The following is an 18841-nucleotide window of genomic DNA, read 5'->3' on the forward strand; positions in this document are numbered from 1 at the left end:
TATACGTTGGATGCCTAATATAACAACGCATAAAGTAGAACGATGCGCAAATCACGTTAAGTTATTCGAGACAGTCCACTATTTAACTTGCATAGAAAACTTAAATCTACTCTTTGAATTATTATATAGTGCAGGAATAGCATAGGCCAAATCTGCATGTTATCAGAGCAATGCATGAATGGTCAATAATAAATCACGGTAATAAGAAATAAACTATTGCATGTCGAATGATTTGTAATAAAGAATTAATTATGGGTTATGAAAAGATGTGTTGATAATTTACACGCCAAATATATGCAGGTTCCATGTTTGCTATAAACAAACATTTAAATAATGTGCTATAAGTTGTCAATGTTGTAACAACAAACTGATAATGATATATATTGCTATGACAAAATATATTTTGCCAGCATTACTGCAGGTAATAAAGTTGCAAATAACTTTGTTATAAAATTAATAACTTGCACAGCAAATCGAAAAAATGTTTATTTGCATACAATGTTTTGGTTTGTTGGTTGAACCTTAATGAGTTTCTTGTTTTAGTTTTCTCTGTCAATCTTTCTTAACGATTTGTGAGTAAATGATTAGTCACGGTTGATCCTGCAATCGGTCTAACATGAGGCTTTCATTCTCTGCTTTGCATACACCGTGGTGTATGGTGTAGACAAGCTTGGAACACTCGATGCCGTATTAGGTAAGGTAAACCTTGACTGACTACAACACGCCACAAAACTCGTTGGCCACAGGTCCAGACCGAACCACGAGCGCACTGTTAGTGTCAACTGTACTTGAATCAGTTTAGCGAAACAAAATACTGAGCGTACTATCGTCAGGGAATGAAAATGAACATCCAAGGTAATTCTTACTGAATCTTGAAAGTAATGTACAACATAAGATATTGCTCTTCAATAATTGTTTTAATAGTACTTTTATTGCATGTACCAGAATCACGAAATTCTAATCTAGGCTAATCAGTAACCACATTATGATTCTGACTCATCTTAGAACCAGTTTCCACTTCTAAGTGATTCACCAATTTCACCGAATCACGTACATGTGTGTTAAAATGTTACATTTTAACATCCTTATTGGCACGTCATATCCATGAAACTTTGTTGGCCTTCAAGCCTAAAACATGGTTGATACTGTGGCAGCAATGTTCTTGGGGGAGTAAAATGACACAGGTCTTATGCTCACCCCTTTATGTATAGTCAGGCCTCCTGTAATAATTTGTTTGGGCTTTGACTCAAGTTCCTTTAATCAGTATGATCATGCATTAGGTATGAATGATATTTATACGTTGGGCTATAGTAGAAATATCAAAACCACCCAAAAACTGAGTTAAGATAAGCACATATGAAAATATTTGTAAATAAGACTCGCCCAAAACTGCATGCCGTCCTCTAAAAAAAGTTAACTTTCTATTTCCTGCAAGTAGATAATTTTTTGTAGCTAGACAATTATGCAGACAGTAATGAAACATGACACCATGTTATTTGTAGCTGGACCTGAGATGTCCATCGCTGCTATACATACACACTTCTGTGGGTATTGACCGAAGCTGTATGCATTGACTGTACACTAGTGCCTAATTACTGTACGAACGGTGTGTAATTTCGCTGTAAGCTTGCAGTGCTACCCAAGTATGCGTGCGCCCGGTGTAGAAATACAAAATCATGAACGGTAGAGATCCTCTGATATGTAATTGCAAAAAATTTTGAAAACAAATGTGATGCCCACTGATGGAATCATTGACTGCCTAAATCAAGCGGTATCGGTACGCCCATAAGAGCATACAAATATGTTTTCTGTGTATCAGTGTGTACAACAGTGTTCAGTAAACCTGAGTTGCGAAATAACAACACACGCCATAGGCTCCTACTGTAGCGGCAATGCAGTACTTTATACATTCTGCAACTAGCACTGTTGTATACTGTACACTGGAGTATTGACAGGGATCGATGGTGGTGTCTAACAGTGCTGTTACACCTCGTTTGATTTAGGTCAGATTACCGGCCCCAGACGTTTATTTTGATGCGCGAGTCTTAAATCGCTCTAAAGCACCATGTACGCCTAGCCAATTTGCCCAATGCTCAGTAGGCCTACATTTTATGTGTGTGATAATCACATTCAAAATCAGTTTTGAAATTTTTCGAAAAGCTCTTTCACTTCCAGGGTACACGTTTGAAGCTTTGATAAATCTGGGTAATATTTTAAATATATTTAAACTATGACATAGAGTATTGGGCTCATCAAAACTTCTGATTTTAGGCCTTAATAATTAGTTAACCCCTACTGTAATTAAAAGCCCACATATATCATTTCAATAATATGATGTTCCTCTTTTCAAAGAAGACAATAAAATATATATATTTAGCAATTGTTTAATCATATATAAAACTAGATTTACAAAAATACTTGTAAAATGGTCAATCTTTGATGGATTTTAATGGGAATTGCAGCTATTTTCATGCTTTCTAATGTACAGTATATTAGAGTGATTAGGACAATGTTGTTCATACTGTAGGTGTCTGTAGACCTTTAACAAAGCCAACATTTCACTCAGTTCATAAACAGCCCAATACAAAATCCTTGTTTCTTGTCAATGTTCTTTTAAATAACAGATGAAACTGATGAGGACGATGGTTGGACTCCACCAACTGAAGCTGAAATGAAAGTTATTGTGGCTAGAAGAGAAAGGGCTGACAAGATTAGTAAATTGATGGGAGAGTATCTGTTAAAAGGTTACACGATGCTGGGTATATCCTGTGAAGTTTGTGGGGTGAGTTTAACATAATACAATTGTTGACTTTTCTTTTCTAAATTTGTAGTGGCATTAAATCTTTAAGAACGAAACAGTAAAGTTTAAAGAAATAAATGAGATCCGAAGACAAAATTCAAAAAAGGTTATCACTTGTTTTCCAATAAAAGCAACCGAATAAGTAGATGTTATTTTAAATCATATGTCAACATTCCAGCATTTTTGTTTGTTTTTGGGAACCTGTTGTTTGTTTTCTTGTCCAGTTTTGGTAAATGCTTGCATAATGTTACAACAGAACAAGAACATGAATACAAATCTAAATGTTAAGTATGTATGCCTTCTTTCTTCGTTGCTGTCACTATTTCAACTTCATTGCAGGCCAGCTCAGTCATTCAACTAATATGCTAATTAGGTCATATGTCAACCTTTTCAACTTTTCTTACATTTTTTAATACAGACTATTCTTCTGAAAGATAAACATGGTAGCAATTACTGTGTTGCCTGTAGTGAACTGGACACAGATCTTGCCAAGGATGACCCAGGTATGAACAGTCATTTAATAGTTATTACAGGTTGGAGTATGAGAGATGTGGGTAGTTGTGCAAGAAGTGTTGTTATGAGTCATAGCCACCGATTCTCCAACACAATAAGACACAGAGATTTGTAACATACTTTTTGCCAGACTTTGTGCTGATTTGAGTCAGAATAATTACTGGTAGTGATTGGACTCCGCTCTACTTCAATCAAAAGTGATTGATACAAGTGGTAGTAAAACGTTTGAGCTAAGGAGGAGGGGGCCCGGGGGGGGGGGGGGTGGAACCTTTCCACCATCATTGCCTCGGTTCTGTACATGTTTTAGATTTGCAATTTTGTTCCCACAACTGAAGTCTGTGCATCAACTTCTCCCCACAAATATGTCACAATATGTACATGTACTCCCAAAATATTTTAGCCAGATCAAGGGCGGCGGAACCGGGGGGGGGGGGCACAGGGGGCATGTGCCCCCCCCACTTTTCCTCAGGTTAAAAATGTGCCCTTTTTCTACATAAAAACTGAGGTGTCTCAAGTTAGCAAGAGGCCAGGGAACCAGAATGAACACTCGGGAAAGGCCGTTTCCAGCCATCTGAGGGGTTTGTAAAACCAAAAATTTTCTTGATGGTGGCGCTCCGCTCAGATAGTCGTGCATACAACTTTGCAAATCCTGGCTACGCCCCTGACTTTTAATGAATTTCTGTGGGTCAAACTCAAAGCTATTTCGAATGGAAAAATTTGTTAAGATATTGACAAGAAATAAACTCTAATTCGGAAGATTCCTACATTAGCAACTAGCATGATTTCACCTCATTTTGTCTCAAAAGAAACTTGTTCCTTGTTTCCCAATTTGCACATTGGATATTGCAGTGCTAGTATGCATATTTTCCTTGAGGGGTGGGGGGAGGGGCGTTGATGGAGTGATGTGTATACTCAAATAAGATAATACAATAAGAGTTATAAAGGGTACTAAATATAAGGCTGCATCAGTCCAATCGAATTTCTGCAAAGTGCCCTTTGATGTCGGTCCCCCCCCCCCCCAGATTAAAAGTGCTTCCGCCGCCCTTGAGCCAGATCCTTGTCATAACATTAAATTGCCATTCAGTCTATGACCAAGTAACTTTATTGTTGTAGGTTTCATATTCATATTGGTAATCCAATTTATTTATTTAGATTTGGATCAGATTTCAAGCCATGTAGTAACTCTAGCAAATCAGCATAAATATCAGATGCTTGGTTTGTAGTTTTCAAGTAATGTTGTTAAGGATATTTGACAATGCTCTTCCTGTTTGATGGATCTTATTTATTTTTTGACTTGCAAATATACACTTCTATCCTGGTTTAAAGATATATTTGACACCATCTCCTTATTTTAAAGAATAGTATAAACATACTTCCGCAAGTTATTATTTCAAAACTCCTACCTGATATTTCAGGTTGGAGAGTCTTAGAAACTGATCAGAAAATAAAAGCGTGTTCACTATTAAAGTTAAATCTTGAAAGAATTCGTCAATATTTTTCCGTTATTGTAACTTGAGAATCATTAAAGGACATTTTGACATTCTCCTCGTATTCACAGCTCTCAGCACAAGAGCTGCCAATTCTCAAGTCCAAGAGGGCGAATTTAACCAGTCTTCATCGGCAAACAACCAGGAGGCACAGAGGGCAGTATTTCCAATTGTTGAGATGGACATAGAAACGGCTAATGGTGCCAGTGCTTCGTCCTCACCCCATCGGTCACAACAACACGCCCCGCACTTGACGAGACAGGACATGCCAAAGGAACGTGGCAGAAAATTTACATCTCAAGAGCGAGAATTCCTGTTGGAATCCGAGAGTATTCTCCAGGGCAAACTGAATTGGGCTACACAACAGTTAAAAGAAATAGATACTGTAGAAGGCAGCATTCCATTGTGTGAACTCATAAAAGCTTGCGCGGATGCGTTGAGGAGCGTAAGAAGCTTAGCAAAAGATGGGAATTGAGTAATCTGAGAGACTGCAAACGCTGTTTCATCAACCAATCATGGTGCAGTAAAGTCGTCTGATGTCGTTCGAGCATGTTGCTTGGCTTAATTAGTTCAAAGCGAAGATCGCATTCTGTTGGAGTGTAGATTCTGTTCCAGAATGTCGGCATATGTGCTTTTGGTCCAACGTTTATGTTTGCGATGTGTAGAAAGAAGTCGGTCAGTTCACAGTATGAGTCGTCCTAGCAATAACATCTGATATGATCTGATATGTAAATGCTTCTTCAAGGACACCTGAAAAAAGTAACCTTTATTGACAAAAAAGCCCCTTTTGTTCTCTTGCTTGTGTAGTGGTGTTGCAAAGATTATTGTGTATCTCAGGCAAGGGAAGTTCAACTTAATTATTTATAAATATAAACATCTAAAGTAAAAAAGCCAGAGTACTACTTGTACAAAGGCTCTTTAATAAGTATATTGAGCAACCTGTAAGCTAATATAGATATGGATTTATGCTTGACACTATACTGAAAACAATTAAACCCTGCCAAGTATAATGTAGCAGTCTATAATTTTTGAAAAGCCATAATTGCAATTGTCTTGACAGGAAGTGAGATCAGTAAATTACAAGACATTGGACACATGATATTTCAGCGACGGTAGTGATATTTATTTGGTTCATCCATCCATTTGAACGTTTGCACACGCTCATAGTAACTTTCAAGTTATGAAAAAAAATCATGTGGTTGGAAGAAAATTTCACTTAATACAAGTGACAGAACCTCACAGTGTGCACAATGTTCTCTTTGAAATACCAAAAATAGAGAAACTCGAAAATTGATATTCTATAGTCGATATTACTGTCATAAATGCACTCTGCACAGAAAAGTACTTTGTGTGTTTCTATGACAGCATTTATTCTCTTATCTGTTTGAATCATTTCCACAAGTTGAACACTGCAGTAAAGAGTCGCGATTCCTGACAATGAAATCTTCCAAAAATGGTGGCTCGTAACCATTTTACAGGAATGAAATTATTGACAAAAATATTCGACTCCACCTTCGACAGGCGCGTAGCCAGGAATTTGCCAAGGGAGGGGTGAAAATGTAGGCAAACTATCAGAGCCTTAGATATGGCACTGCACACTATCTCAGCGTTACGCCACCATGAGTTGGCGCGAAGCGTACAAGAAAAGTTTGGCTGAAAATGCCTCGCAGATCGCTGGAAATGGCACTTCCCAGGCCTTGTAAGTTGCATCTTAGCATTTTCTCTTTGGAAATTACTAGCGATATCATAAAAACATTAAAAAAAAAAAAAAAATATGCTCAAGGGGGGGGGGGGGGGCGGCTGCCCCCTCGGCTACGCGCCTGACCTTCTAATGTAAAGTGGCTCCTTTACAGCCCCTTGCAATCAACCAATTTTAAAATGTTGTCTCCTGATAAAGTGGGAAAAACAAAACAGGTTGAAAATCAAAACTGATGTGGTTGGAAGAAAAATCCCATTGTGATAGCAGCACAACTTCCTGCTTCATTCTTGGTGACATGTGAGAGAAATAATAAACAAAAGATTCATTCAATTGTGACAGTGATATTTATTGTTTTTTATCTCTTATTGGTTTTGAACCTTTTACACAATAAATTCTTAAGGTTAATGAAAAATTTGTCAAAAATAAAGTATTTTCTTGGAAGGAAACTGACCTTCAGCTTCAACATTTTGAAAGCAGAATGTTCCGTAAAGAATGTTAGCAGTGCATCAAATAAAAAAGATTCTGCAGTCAGTTTAGAATAGACAATAAAGAAAACCCTCCCCTCCCTCCATTTCCCTCCCCCTCCCTCCCTCTCCCTCCACCTCCCTCTCCATCCTGTCCGTCCACCTCCCTCCCCCTCCCATACAATGAATTTGTTTTTTTTGTTGGGATGTAATTAGAGTCACAATTCATGTACGAAACAAATCAACAAGGAATATTTGACAGTTTCAGATCGGAAGAACTTGTCGGCTTGACGCAGACTGACACAAAACAGTGTGTAAGCAAAACTCATCAATAACAAGAAAACAATCATTTCCCTTATGGGTTTTATTTTTGTGTGGGATGCCATTAAATTACATACCCCATATTAAATGACCTTAAGAGAGTTTGTAGTATGTTTGCCCTAGTTGATTGTGGAATGGCACTGTAACACATTACTATGACAAAAAACGACAAACCATTTCATATTGGGAATAATCTTTTCCCACAATTTGTCCTGCTAGTGAATTTATTTTGGTGTTTATTATGTTTATCTACTTTAAAAATAGTGAAAGAATAAAGCCCATTCCAGACTAGTGTTTAAATTTAAATGTTTTCCAAGAAGCATAACAATGACCAAAGATTCCAAGAGTAGGAAAATATTGTCCAACTATTTGATCATCAGGAATAGGCTGAAATTTAAAACTAAAAATATGAACCCTTTTGATTGTCAAGTGGAAACCTTTCTCACTTTTGGAGAAAAGCTTTCATAACTATCTTCTCTACATTGATTGTGTGTGTGGCTTGAAATTTTGAGGGCCCAAACTTGGTTTTCCTTTCGACATGCCATACATCCAATCCCACTTGTATTTTAATATAAGCTCAGCGGGACAAAACATACAAAATAGTTGTGTTTTTAATTGAAATCTTCAAAATGAAAATGGGAAGCAATTTTTCTACAGCAGAGAGCAAAAACTGATGCAGTATGAAAGAATAAATATTACAGACGATTCAATTCAATTTCCATAGTTATAGAACAATTCCCTTGAAAGAAGCTTGGTGGTACATCATTGCAAACAATAGAAATGTGATACATGAGCAATAAGAAGACAATGCATACTTTGTGAGGCAGTGCAAGTAACATGCAATTACTATGTAAACCAATAATAAATGTATTCAAATAAATATGGAAGAAAATAGTTCAGATAGTCAGATCAAAATGACTTCAAAAAGAACAGAACAGTTGCATAAAAAGTAACTATGGAATATTGATATCCTACTGTTACAAAATTCTTGTATTTGCTGATCATTTCTTAAAATGGCTAGCTCTAATACACATTATGAATTCAATATTAAACTAACAAGCTCTAATACACATTATGAATTCAATTGATAATATTATCCCACAATAAACCTTATTTTGCTGAAAAATGGTAAATATACAGAACCAGGTAAGGCCCCAATAAATTTTCATGTAAGCCCACTAGCCTTAACAGCTACCACAGATGTCTTCAGACACCATGACACCCCCTCACCCCACCTCTCCCTCCCAAAACCAGTAGGCCTAGGTTCATTGGCCCAAGGGCTGGGACTTGCATCATGAGCAGCAATGAAACAAGTCCCTGTAAGTGCTAAACTTTTGAACTACTCAATATAAGAGCAATAGATGAAACTAAACTTACTAACCAGATATTCTTCACGAACATACCATGAAACTTGCCCGTAAAACCCAACTTTCACTACTTTCTCCTGTTACACTGCTTTCCTCCCATTTCACTTCTTTCCTCCTGTTTCACTGGTTTCATTCAGGTTCACTGCTTTCCTCACCCTATCCCCCACCCCCCAGGTTCACTGCTTTCCTCAACTATCCCCCCCATCCTCTGTGCTAAAGTGCACTAGCTAAACATTCCGTTGGCAATACTGCTTACAACTTGCACAATAAATATTTAGACTCATTACACATAAAAGTACGGAAGACTAGTGCAGCCATGACAAATTAACCAAAAAAAAAAAGGATATCTATGAAAGACAAAATTTTTAAAACGAAAAACTAATTTTTTAAAACGAAAAAGAAAATTTTAAAACGAAAAAAAAAAATTGAAAACGAAAAAAAAAAAAATTGTTTTTCGTAGTAAAATTTTGTTTTTCATATTAAAAATGTTGTTTTTCGTTTTTTAAAAATGTTGTTTTTCGTTTTAATTTTTTTTTCTTCTATATATATCCGTGTGTGTTTTTTTTGTTTTGGCCATGGCCGCATTAGTCTTCCGTATAAAAGAGAAAAGAGAGAGATATATAAACAAAAGGTGGCTGACCTTACAGGATCCACAAATTATCTAATAGATTTTGCTTTAATGCCCTCTGAACAACCTGGAATGTGTTTCAGCAATTATGCCATAAAATTGTTTTTCAGAGACTAGATGATGCAAACTTTGTATTGGCTGAGATAACTTTTCATGTAATGCTAGAGCTGGAATGAAATGACATATGTTAAAATATATTTCTTCCAGTCACATTTACCCTTAATTGTGATACATCCAGGACAATTTAATTTCTGATTCCATCAGATGAAAACTGAAGCTTGTGGACATATTGTACGGTGGGTGTGAAGATCTAACATGACTAACAAAACAAAAATATTTAGAATAAGGTAATGCAAGACTAACTTAGTTCTAACATGCAAGGTTTGTGGAATTACTTGTTCCTAATATTTCTTTTTCTTGAATCAGTTTCCTACAACCTAGTCTGTCTACAATCTATCTTGTAGATATCAATTCTCTTGAAGATCTGCTCAACCATCCATCTGTCCCCCCCCCCCACTTCCCACAGGGCCCACGCAAAACACCTCCTCCAAAAGCAAATAACACTGGCAAATTATTTCATACATTTATTAATTCCCATGAAATTAAACACTGATATGAATAACAATACTGGTGATGTGACTGATTCAGAACAGAATAGAAGGACAACATTTGTGGTAGAAACTCAGTCTTCCAAATTTGTTGGAATTAGGAAGAAAAAGTACTGAAACTCCTAGTATTCCTTTATCCTAACTTGCCTTTGACTACTTTGAGTATTGTCAGATAAACAGAATTCTGACAAATTTCCAGCAGCCTTGGAGAGATCAAATTTGCAAACATGTGGCTAGGAGAGCATTTACACTGCAGAATTCCCTAATTCTGGTGGAGTGTACTTCCATGCAGGGGCGTAGCGAGCGGGGGGGGGTGTGGGGGGGTGTCACACCACCCCCAATAATTTGGTCGCTGTCGGCAAATTTTGGGTCTGTCGGCAAAAGGAGAAAAGGTGAAGAGAGCGGAAGGGGAAGAAAGAAGGAAAGCTGAATAGAAAAAGGAGAACGGGAGCTTCTTCCGTGCCAAATTTGACTTAAAATATGCACCAGATTGCATCTAAGGACGTTCAAACTAATTTTTTCAAAGGGGAGGGGTAGACCCCCTACCCTTAGACCCCTCCCCCATTTCAGTCACCACTTCCAGATCCGTCGGCAAATCAAATTTTACTTAAAATATGCACCAGATTGCATCTAAGGACGTTTCAAAACTAAAAATTTTCCAAAGGGGAGGGGGGACACCCCTCCCATTAGACCCCTCCCCCATTTCAGTCACCACTTCCAGATCCGTCGGCAAATCAAATTTGACTTAAAATATACATCAGATTGCATCTAAGGACGTTTCAAAACTAAAAATGAGACCCCTCCCCCATTTCAGTCACCACTTCCAGATCCGTCGGCAAATCAAATTTGACTTAAAATAAGCACCAGATTGCATCTAAGGACGTTTCAAAACTAAAAAATTGCCAAAGGGGAGGGTGACACCCCCTTCCTCTTAGACCCCTCCCCCATTTCAGTCACCACTTCCAGATCCGTCGGCAAATCAAATTTGACTTAAAATATACACCATATTGCATCTAAGGACGTTTCAAAACTAAAAATTTTCCAAAGGGGAGGGGGGACCCCCTCCCCTTAGACCCCTCCCCCATTTCAGTCACCACTTCCAGATCCGTCGGCAAATCAAATTTGACTTAAAATATGCACCAGATTGCATCTAAGGACGTTTCAAAACTAAAAAATTGCCAAAGGGGAAGGTGACACCCCCTTCCTCTTAGACCCCTCCCCCATTTCAGTCACCACTTCCAGATCCGTCGGCAAATCAAATTTGACTTAAAATATGCACCAGATTGCATCTAAGGACGTTTCAAAACTAAAAAATTGCCAAAGGGGAGGGGGATACCCCCTTCCTCTTAGACCCCTCCCCCATTTCAGTCACCACTTCCAGATCCGTCGGCAAATCAAATTCTCCACACCCCCCAACAAAAACCCCTTCGCTACGCCCCTGCTTCCATGGCCCTTTACACGATTACATGGAAACCAAACAGCACTTAAAGGGGTACGATCCGGCAGTAATGAATACCAGATACACACAGATTCACAAAAATTTCCACTGCTAATTTTTACAGCTTGGAAAGAGTATCAAGCAATTCAAAGTTTCGAGTGTGTCTGTCATTGCTCGGTCAGTTTCGACTGTCTACATGTCCAAAAACAGCCAGATATCTTCCCTACAGGTTTTCTGAGTTGTATGAAATGAAACTAAGGTCCATGGTTACATGGTTAGCAAGGTATTGTGGGTTCCCACCAGCTACCCCACTTCCTCCCTATCATAAGAGCAATAGCTACATAGGTATCACCATCAACTTAGAGCTGGCTAGCCCAGATATTACTTTGTAGTCCCTTTCTGAGTTGTATCAAATGAAACTGGGGTCCATGGTTACATGATTAGCAAGGTATTATAACAGGGGATGCATATAATAAACACAACACAAGTAGAGTAAGATTTCCAGTAGTATTATTATTGTAAAGATCCAATAGTACAATAATGTAATCCGAATAGATGAATAACAGAACAGTAATTAGTAATAAAGTAAAAATGCAAAGTAATGAAGTAAAGTACAGTATATATGAGTAAAATGTGAAGCAAGTATGTTATGAAGAGGAAGCTGGAGTAAAACTGTTCAGAAAGCTTCCATGCATCAATTTATACTCTCCAGCAAACAAAGCTTAAGATACATCCCTGACCACACAAAACAGCCAACAAAAGAAGCACCAGTGGGAAAAAGCTAAAGTAGTGATTCTTGTCAGCTGAACCTGAACGCTAACCCCAAGACCAGATAAACAGGAAGGACCTACCCTATTGTGTTGATAGTTTATTTCAAGATGACCAGGAGAAAATAAACGAGGGGTCTGAATCTATGTGATAATATGCCCCCGACCGATATAAGTTTGATCCCCAAACTGAAGAATACACCAAAATAATTAAATGAGAACAATGTAAATTGTGGAATTACTAAAAAGCAAAATGAGAAGCAATTGAAAATTAATGCAAGTAATGAAAACAATCCAGAATACAGTATAAACATGAGCTATATACATGGCAGACTGAATAATACAGGAAATGTGATAAGAAGCCAATAACATGATAACAAATTTGAAAAGTAAATTATATAGGAAAATAAAGTACACCCGAATATAAGAACTTAAGATGAAAATAAATTGTACAGAAACATAAAGTGTACAGGAATATAAGAACTTAAGAGATGTGGCAATTAATCGACTTACAGATACTTAAACAGCTGTGAAATACTTATGTTTTTGCAGCAAGGGCCTTTTTCGCTTTTTACCGTCTAGTGTTTTGTTGATATGAAATTCCCGTTTCAGGAAATTAGAGATATTTTCCTCAATTTCGCAAGTAGTATCAGAGTGGTCTTCCCATTTAACTTTATAATACAACTTCCCATTATACCTTTGACATTTCAACAAACGCTCAGCAATTTTGGAAGGAACGTTTGTTATTTGGATGGGACTCTCAGTATTCCCTGAGCCTTTGTTACTGACTGCACTAGAAGGGGGTGTAAGCTCAGTGGTAGACTGAGGTGCATTGTCTGTACTGTCCTGAATCTCTTCAGGACACAGCTCCTCAGTATCTGGTAGTGGGTCTGGAGTGAAATTGGGCCTGTCTTGAGGGTCAAAGTAAATTTTTAACCTATTAGAATGTACCAAAGACTTGACTTCTTTGTTGTCTTTGCAATTACGAAGCTTGAAAGTGAAATTTGGACCAGAGGCACAAATATAATAAGGACCAGTCCATTTACAAAACAATTTTGCTGAAGTTCCTTGAGGAACTTTCCTACAATAAAGCCATACTCTGTCCCCAATGGTAAACCTCTGGTACACGTGTGCTCTGATCATACAGGGCTTTTTGTTTTTCCCTAGCAGCAACTATGTTTTCCAGGAGAAAATAAACGAGTGGTCTGAATCTATGTGATAGTATTGTGGGTTCCCACCTACAACCCCACTTTCTCCCTATCATAACAGCAAACCCCACTTTCTCCCTATCATAAGAGCAATAGCTACATAGGTATCACCATTAACTACGGGCTGGCTAGCTCAGTCCATACTTCATAGGACCTGTAATCCCGATTTGAATCCCGATCCCAAAGCATACTATAAAACATGTCAATTGTAACAAACAAATTCAAGGCAAATAAACATGACACTGAATGGACCTTGTGGCTGTGAGCACCAGTTTTTTTTTTTAAAGAAAAAGAGAACTTATAATTTATACTGCTCATGGAAAACTGCAAAATGTATTTTTCCTTCTTGTAATTTAACAGCAGGTCAGTGCTACTTGACATATGAGTTCACCTAGCTGACTGTGTCACTATGTGACATTTTCACCTACAGTAGTATGCAGTCCCTGTAAGCCCACGAACAGAATAATAAATTTAAGGCAACAATTTATCCTTGACCTTTCTATCTCTCTCTCTCTTCTCCTCCACGGGAGCATCTCCTGATTGACATTAGCACTCCGATTCAAACAAAACCAACGTATAAATCTTATAATGAATTTTAGTCACTCTGGAAAATACTTGGAATGTATTATAAATTAAAGTAGGTCTATTTAACATTCAGAACTTCATTGCTTTTGGAGAGAATGCATAGTCAAGGCACCTTCAGAGACTTGAGAAATCATGCAAAAGTTTGTAGATCTATAGGAGAGCTCAAAAACATAAACTCAGAATTCCAGATAGCAGACCTCAATGTCCTAATACATATAAAGGGAGACAAAACTTACAAAAATTTTGGTGATCAAACAAACGTAAAAAAAGAACAAACATAGTCGCTTCAAATGTGATGTGGCTAATAGCTCTTTCGGCGCTGAGCGGCTAATGGCTGTTTAGGCTCTGCAATATCACTGGCAAGGAAGAAAAATACAACATATGGCTTAAACTGGTTGCTTGTGGTCCTCTTAAGTTTTGGGTATTTAATTGAACAAGTGTTTACAGAAATTTAACTCGTCTCTCTCTCTATTTCTCTTCTTTGATTCAAAATATGGGTAAAAAACAAAAGAAAAAGGTAGTATTCCATTCTCACCTTGTAAGTTTCTGTTGCAGGGACTCTACCAGGTTCACTAAGGCTACCTTGGAATCTACAAACTTCTTCTCCCTGTTGATAGAACGTACCTGCGGACAGACGCGGCAAATCACAGCATCTTACATTTTACACACGTACAGACGAGACGAATGATGCAAAATCAAACTGTTTTTAGAGCAATGCAGGTTAATGAACTGAGTTGTTGTTGTTTAGCCAAGATCAGAATTATCGAGAAATTTATCAAGATCAACCCATAATGTTGCTTTAAGCTAGTTGGAACACATGTACCGAGGTTTCCGAGTTTCCTTTCGGGGAATTATTCCAATGCAAATTTATTGACAGCAACCTTTTGTTTTAACAGACAACATTAGTTCTTTATATCCAGATGCTATCTGTGATATGGTAAGGGTATCATAAGGTGAACAAGATGAAATACAACCAACAAATTTAATGTATGTTATTTAGTAATTCAATAACTACATTTTCACTGTTCACATCATCAGGGGCCACTTTTGACCCCCCAATGTGGAAAGATGGATGAGGTGTTAAAACAATAAAACACTTTTATTGGGATTCTCCAGCTGTACATCCAAATCAACAGAATGTATATGGGTCCTATCTACCTCCACCAACCTCGACAACATGCAGTCTCAGATTATAAGGGTACCATGAGTTGATCACATATACAATTTCCTTCATAATTATTGAAGAGACTTTTTGATACATATTTTCAAAGTTTCAAATTAAATTAATTATATCAAGCGCTTTAACTTTCTTACTCAATAGCACTTTTATTTTGTTCGGTCAAACTGCACAAGTGGGACCTTGAACTAGTCAAGCATTATGCGTACATGTATGCAAATTCGTCCAGCATGTTCGCATGCTGATGAGCTCATTAAACAATCATCTTAATTTGAATCTGGAGATCTGTTAACATCATAGATCACTCGTATTAGGACCGACATGACAGCGCCCTCTAGAGTAACGCTGAGGAGCACCAACGAAAAGCTCTCAAGTAGAGTCGTCTTTCCAAATCGTTTCCAAATCTTTCTTATTCGTACATTAACACTAGATACCATGGCAGACAAATGGTGCCTTAGTTCTCTTTGCCATGACTCACCAGGGTTAGAAAAAAGTCTTACACACATCTCATTTTTTGCCTTTTGGTCTTTATGGTTGAAATTTCATCAGAAACATTGTCCTTTAATACGTTACTCTTATTTTGTGCATTTGGTAGGTACTCGATACAAACGAGTACTGATGAGTACAAATCACAGTTTTAATTCTTACCCAGACGACACCGGTCTCTAGGTGGTCCTTCAAAATGACGACATGAGACGCTCTGATAGACCAACATTGTTGGTCTATCTCCTCTAAACCCTGCCAAGAAGAGAATAATACATGGTTTGTACAATGGAGATACTACTGTGCTGGACAATCATACAAGTTGTACGACAACAAAAATCAGAATGCGAAGCAAATAGCAAATAATAGATACTGTGTTAAATCACTTTAAAAACAGCTTTTAAATTGATTTGTCAGTTCCTGGCAATTTCGCCGATAAGCGTATATTGCTTGAAATATTATTGTTAATATCATCTAGGTTTCTTCATCACATCAAATTAATTTAATACTGAACAACGACAGAATCCAATAGATTCTGTAAACATTATTTGAGGTAGTAAACTTCATCAGTCAAGCCAGTAGACTATATGAATATTCAAATTGAACAAATCATATTAAAGGGATATCACTTTATTCAAATTTACAGCATTCAATCTTCGTTTATTGGTTACATTTGAACTACTTCAATATTTCATCACATATAACAAACAACAAAGAACATTGCAACAGAAGGTTATACAGTCAAGGTCACTGCAACACTCTCTCCACCCCTCTCTCTCCACCCCTCTCTCTCCCTCTCTCCCTCTCTCTCTGTCTTACCATGCTTGCATCGTAGAGTATATCGGCTTTGATATTATTCACCCACAAGTTTCGGACGACTTGAATGCATTCCTCAATGGAGTAACTACTGTTCATCAAACAAACAAGGACATCACACATTGGAGCCACCTGGGAAAATATTAAGTAAACAACTATGAATGAAAATACAGACGTGCTGCAAATATTGTTGATCAAAATGACATGGTGCAGCAAGTTCTCACACAATCGGCTAAACTTAAAACCAAGGTATGATATCATTTATGTAATGAAATCGATAATGATTCATAACTGTTGTAGTCGTCGGTAGGTTAATGATAGTAACAAAATCTACGATACAAGAAGTCTTGCAGGCTATCAAAACATAACATATATACATATATATTTTTTTTTCCATTTTCACAGCGCACAGAGAAGCTCTGTCCACATCTTGAACGATTTTGCGTGAAGACGTAACCTTAATACATTGTTAAGTTTATCAAAGATAAAATTATGATATGTGTTAATGTGATCAATCACCATTTTAATAATAGTTGATGGCTCTAGGTTTTCATGGGAACGATACACTACGCCATAACTGTACTGCACATTATGAAAGCTGGTTATGTTGAGAACAAGCCTCTTTGCTTTGTTTGATTCTGTTTGTGCTAATTGTAGAGATAATCTATTGATTATTTATTTATTGATTGACTGTTTTGATTTCATGATTGCTATTTAATTCACCCCTTGGTTGTCTCACTATGATGTGATCATCGCTAGATAAGGCTTTTCTGACATCTTTTCTAGTTTGTGATCATAGTTCCAATGAACTCTGTCAAAACTCTGTCTTTTATTCTGGTTTTGTCTGTTTTGATAATTCACTATGTAACATTAAAGATAAGAGAGAACTTCAATGAAATATTCTTCTCTTTGTTTTATATATTTACTATCACCACTGTCAAAGGATGTCTAAACCTCTAAATTATTCATAATACTCATTCCAGAGTTCACACTGACCCCTAATACTTCTAAAAGGTTCATAATTCTCATTCCAGAGTTCATACTGACTGCTAATCCTCTAAAATATTCATAATACTCATTCCAGAGTTCATACTGACTGCTAATCTTCTAAAGTATTCATAATACTCATTCCAAAGTTCATACTGACTGCTAATCCTCTAAAATGTTCATAATACTCATTCCAGGGTTCATACTGACTGCTCGTTAATCCTCTAAAATATTCATAATACTCATTCCAGAGTTCATACTAACCGATAATTTTCTAAAGTATTCATAATACTCATTTCCAGAGTTCATACTGACCACTAATCCACTAAAATATTCATAATACTCATTCCCGAGTTCATACTGACTGCTAATCCTCTAAAATGTTTATAATACTCATTCCAGAGTTCATACTGACCGCTTCTTCATCGTGCATTAATGCCGTTACTATCTTATCAAAGTGGATGCTGACTCCTACAGCTTTGGGGTCCGATGGATTGGTCTGAGCAGATGGATTGGTCTGAGCAGATGGGTTTCTGTGCTGTGGAATCTGGAGAGAAAGAAGACCAAACAGAGATACAGGGAGAAGGAAAGAAAACAATGTAAAAATGCATGAGGTAGCATCTATAAAGAAAAGGAATATTTAAGTAAGAATTCATATAATAGAATAAAAGCCTTGCAGTTGCATCAACAACAGGACCTACTAACTAAAAAAGTATGCATAGTGATAAAGATTCATCCTAAATTACAGCAGAAGAATTACAGCAGAATTAAATAAGAAAACATTGACAAATTTGAAATATATGTGGAAGGGAGAAATATTAAGTACAACCACCACTGATCACAAGAAAGGGAAAAGTTTAGCAAATGAAATTTTTGACGTATTTTTATTCATGTCCTTGACAGGTTACACCTGAACAGAAACTACACGTGGTTACATTTAATATCTTATTTCTAGTTTGTTACATTTAATATCCTATTTCTAGTTTGTTACATTTAATATCCTATTTCTAGTTGCTACATTTAATATCCTATTTCTTGTTGCTATATTTAATGTCCTATTAAAGAGATGTTGAGAATGCTACATTGAGAAATGTTGCATTTCAAAACAAAACATCACCTGCTCTAGACTTACCACACCTTCCATAAACTGAACATTCTAATCTTACCTACTTTGCATACAAGAATCATGGCTGTCAAGGCTTTCTCTACATTCTTTAGTGAAGGTAGAGAATTTTGTCGCTACTTTTGAATTTTTGCCCACCTCCCGTTTTTTCTTTAACATTTTATTTGAAAAGAGCAAATACATTTTTGGTTGGAGGAGAATTTGAACCAGGGAACTAACTCTTACGAGCCCTGCCGCAAGCAACTAAGCTATCTAACATTTAGTTGGTGGTGATCCATTATGTAACCATTCTTTGCTACTGTAATGTGGGGAGGGTGTAGAATATACCAGTGAGAGAAACCATATTATCTGGCACAAAGTGTAAGCAGGA

General features: G+C 37.0%; 2 protein-coding genes across 6 annotated transcripts in view; one reads left to right on the plus strand and one right to left on the minus strand.

Moving 5' to 3' along the window:
- Positions 1 to 686: 686 nt before the first annotated feature.
- Positions 687 to 13579, plus strand: LOC139970838 (protein ZNRD2-like). The gene is made up of 4 exons (XM_071976873.1): positions 687 to 855; positions 2625 to 2782; positions 3219 to 3303; positions 4872 to 13579. Exons 1-4 carry the CDS (start codon positions 837 to 839, stop codon positions 5273 to 5275), a joined length of 666 nt encoding a protein of 221 aa, XP_071832974.1. The 5' UTR covers positions 687 to 836; the 3' UTR covers positions 5276 to 13579.
- Positions 11819 to 18841, minus strand: part of LOC139970834 (eIF-2-alpha kinase GCN2-like) — a 71967-nt gene continuing 64944 nt past the window's right edge. For all 5 annotated transcript variants that reach the window (XM_071976865.1, XM_071976867.1, XM_071976868.1 and 2 more), the window contains 5 exons: positions 17764 to 17895; positions 16365 to 16493; positions 15711 to 15800; positions 14421 to 14509; positions 11819 to 14241 (listed from right to left, as the gene is read on the minus strand). In XM_071976865.1, coding sequence (XP_071832966.1) covers positions 14187 to 14241; positions 14421 to 14509; positions 15711 to 15800; positions 16365 to 16493; positions 17764 to 17895 — 495 coding nt within the window. In that variant the 3' untranslated portion in view covers positions 11819 to 14186. The remainder of the gene's footprint in view (positions 14242 to 14420; positions 14510 to 15710; positions 15801 to 16364; positions 16494 to 17763; positions 17896 to 18841) is intronic.

Source organism: Apostichopus japonicus, chromosome 8 (genome assembly GCF_037975245.1).
Source record: "Apostichopus japonicus isolate 1M-3 chromosome 8, ASM3797524v1, whole genome shotgun sequence".
In the NCBI taxonomy this organism is placed as follows: Eukaryota; Metazoa; Echinodermata; class Holothuroidea; order Aspidochirotida; family Stichopodidae; genus Apostichopus; species Apostichopus japonicus.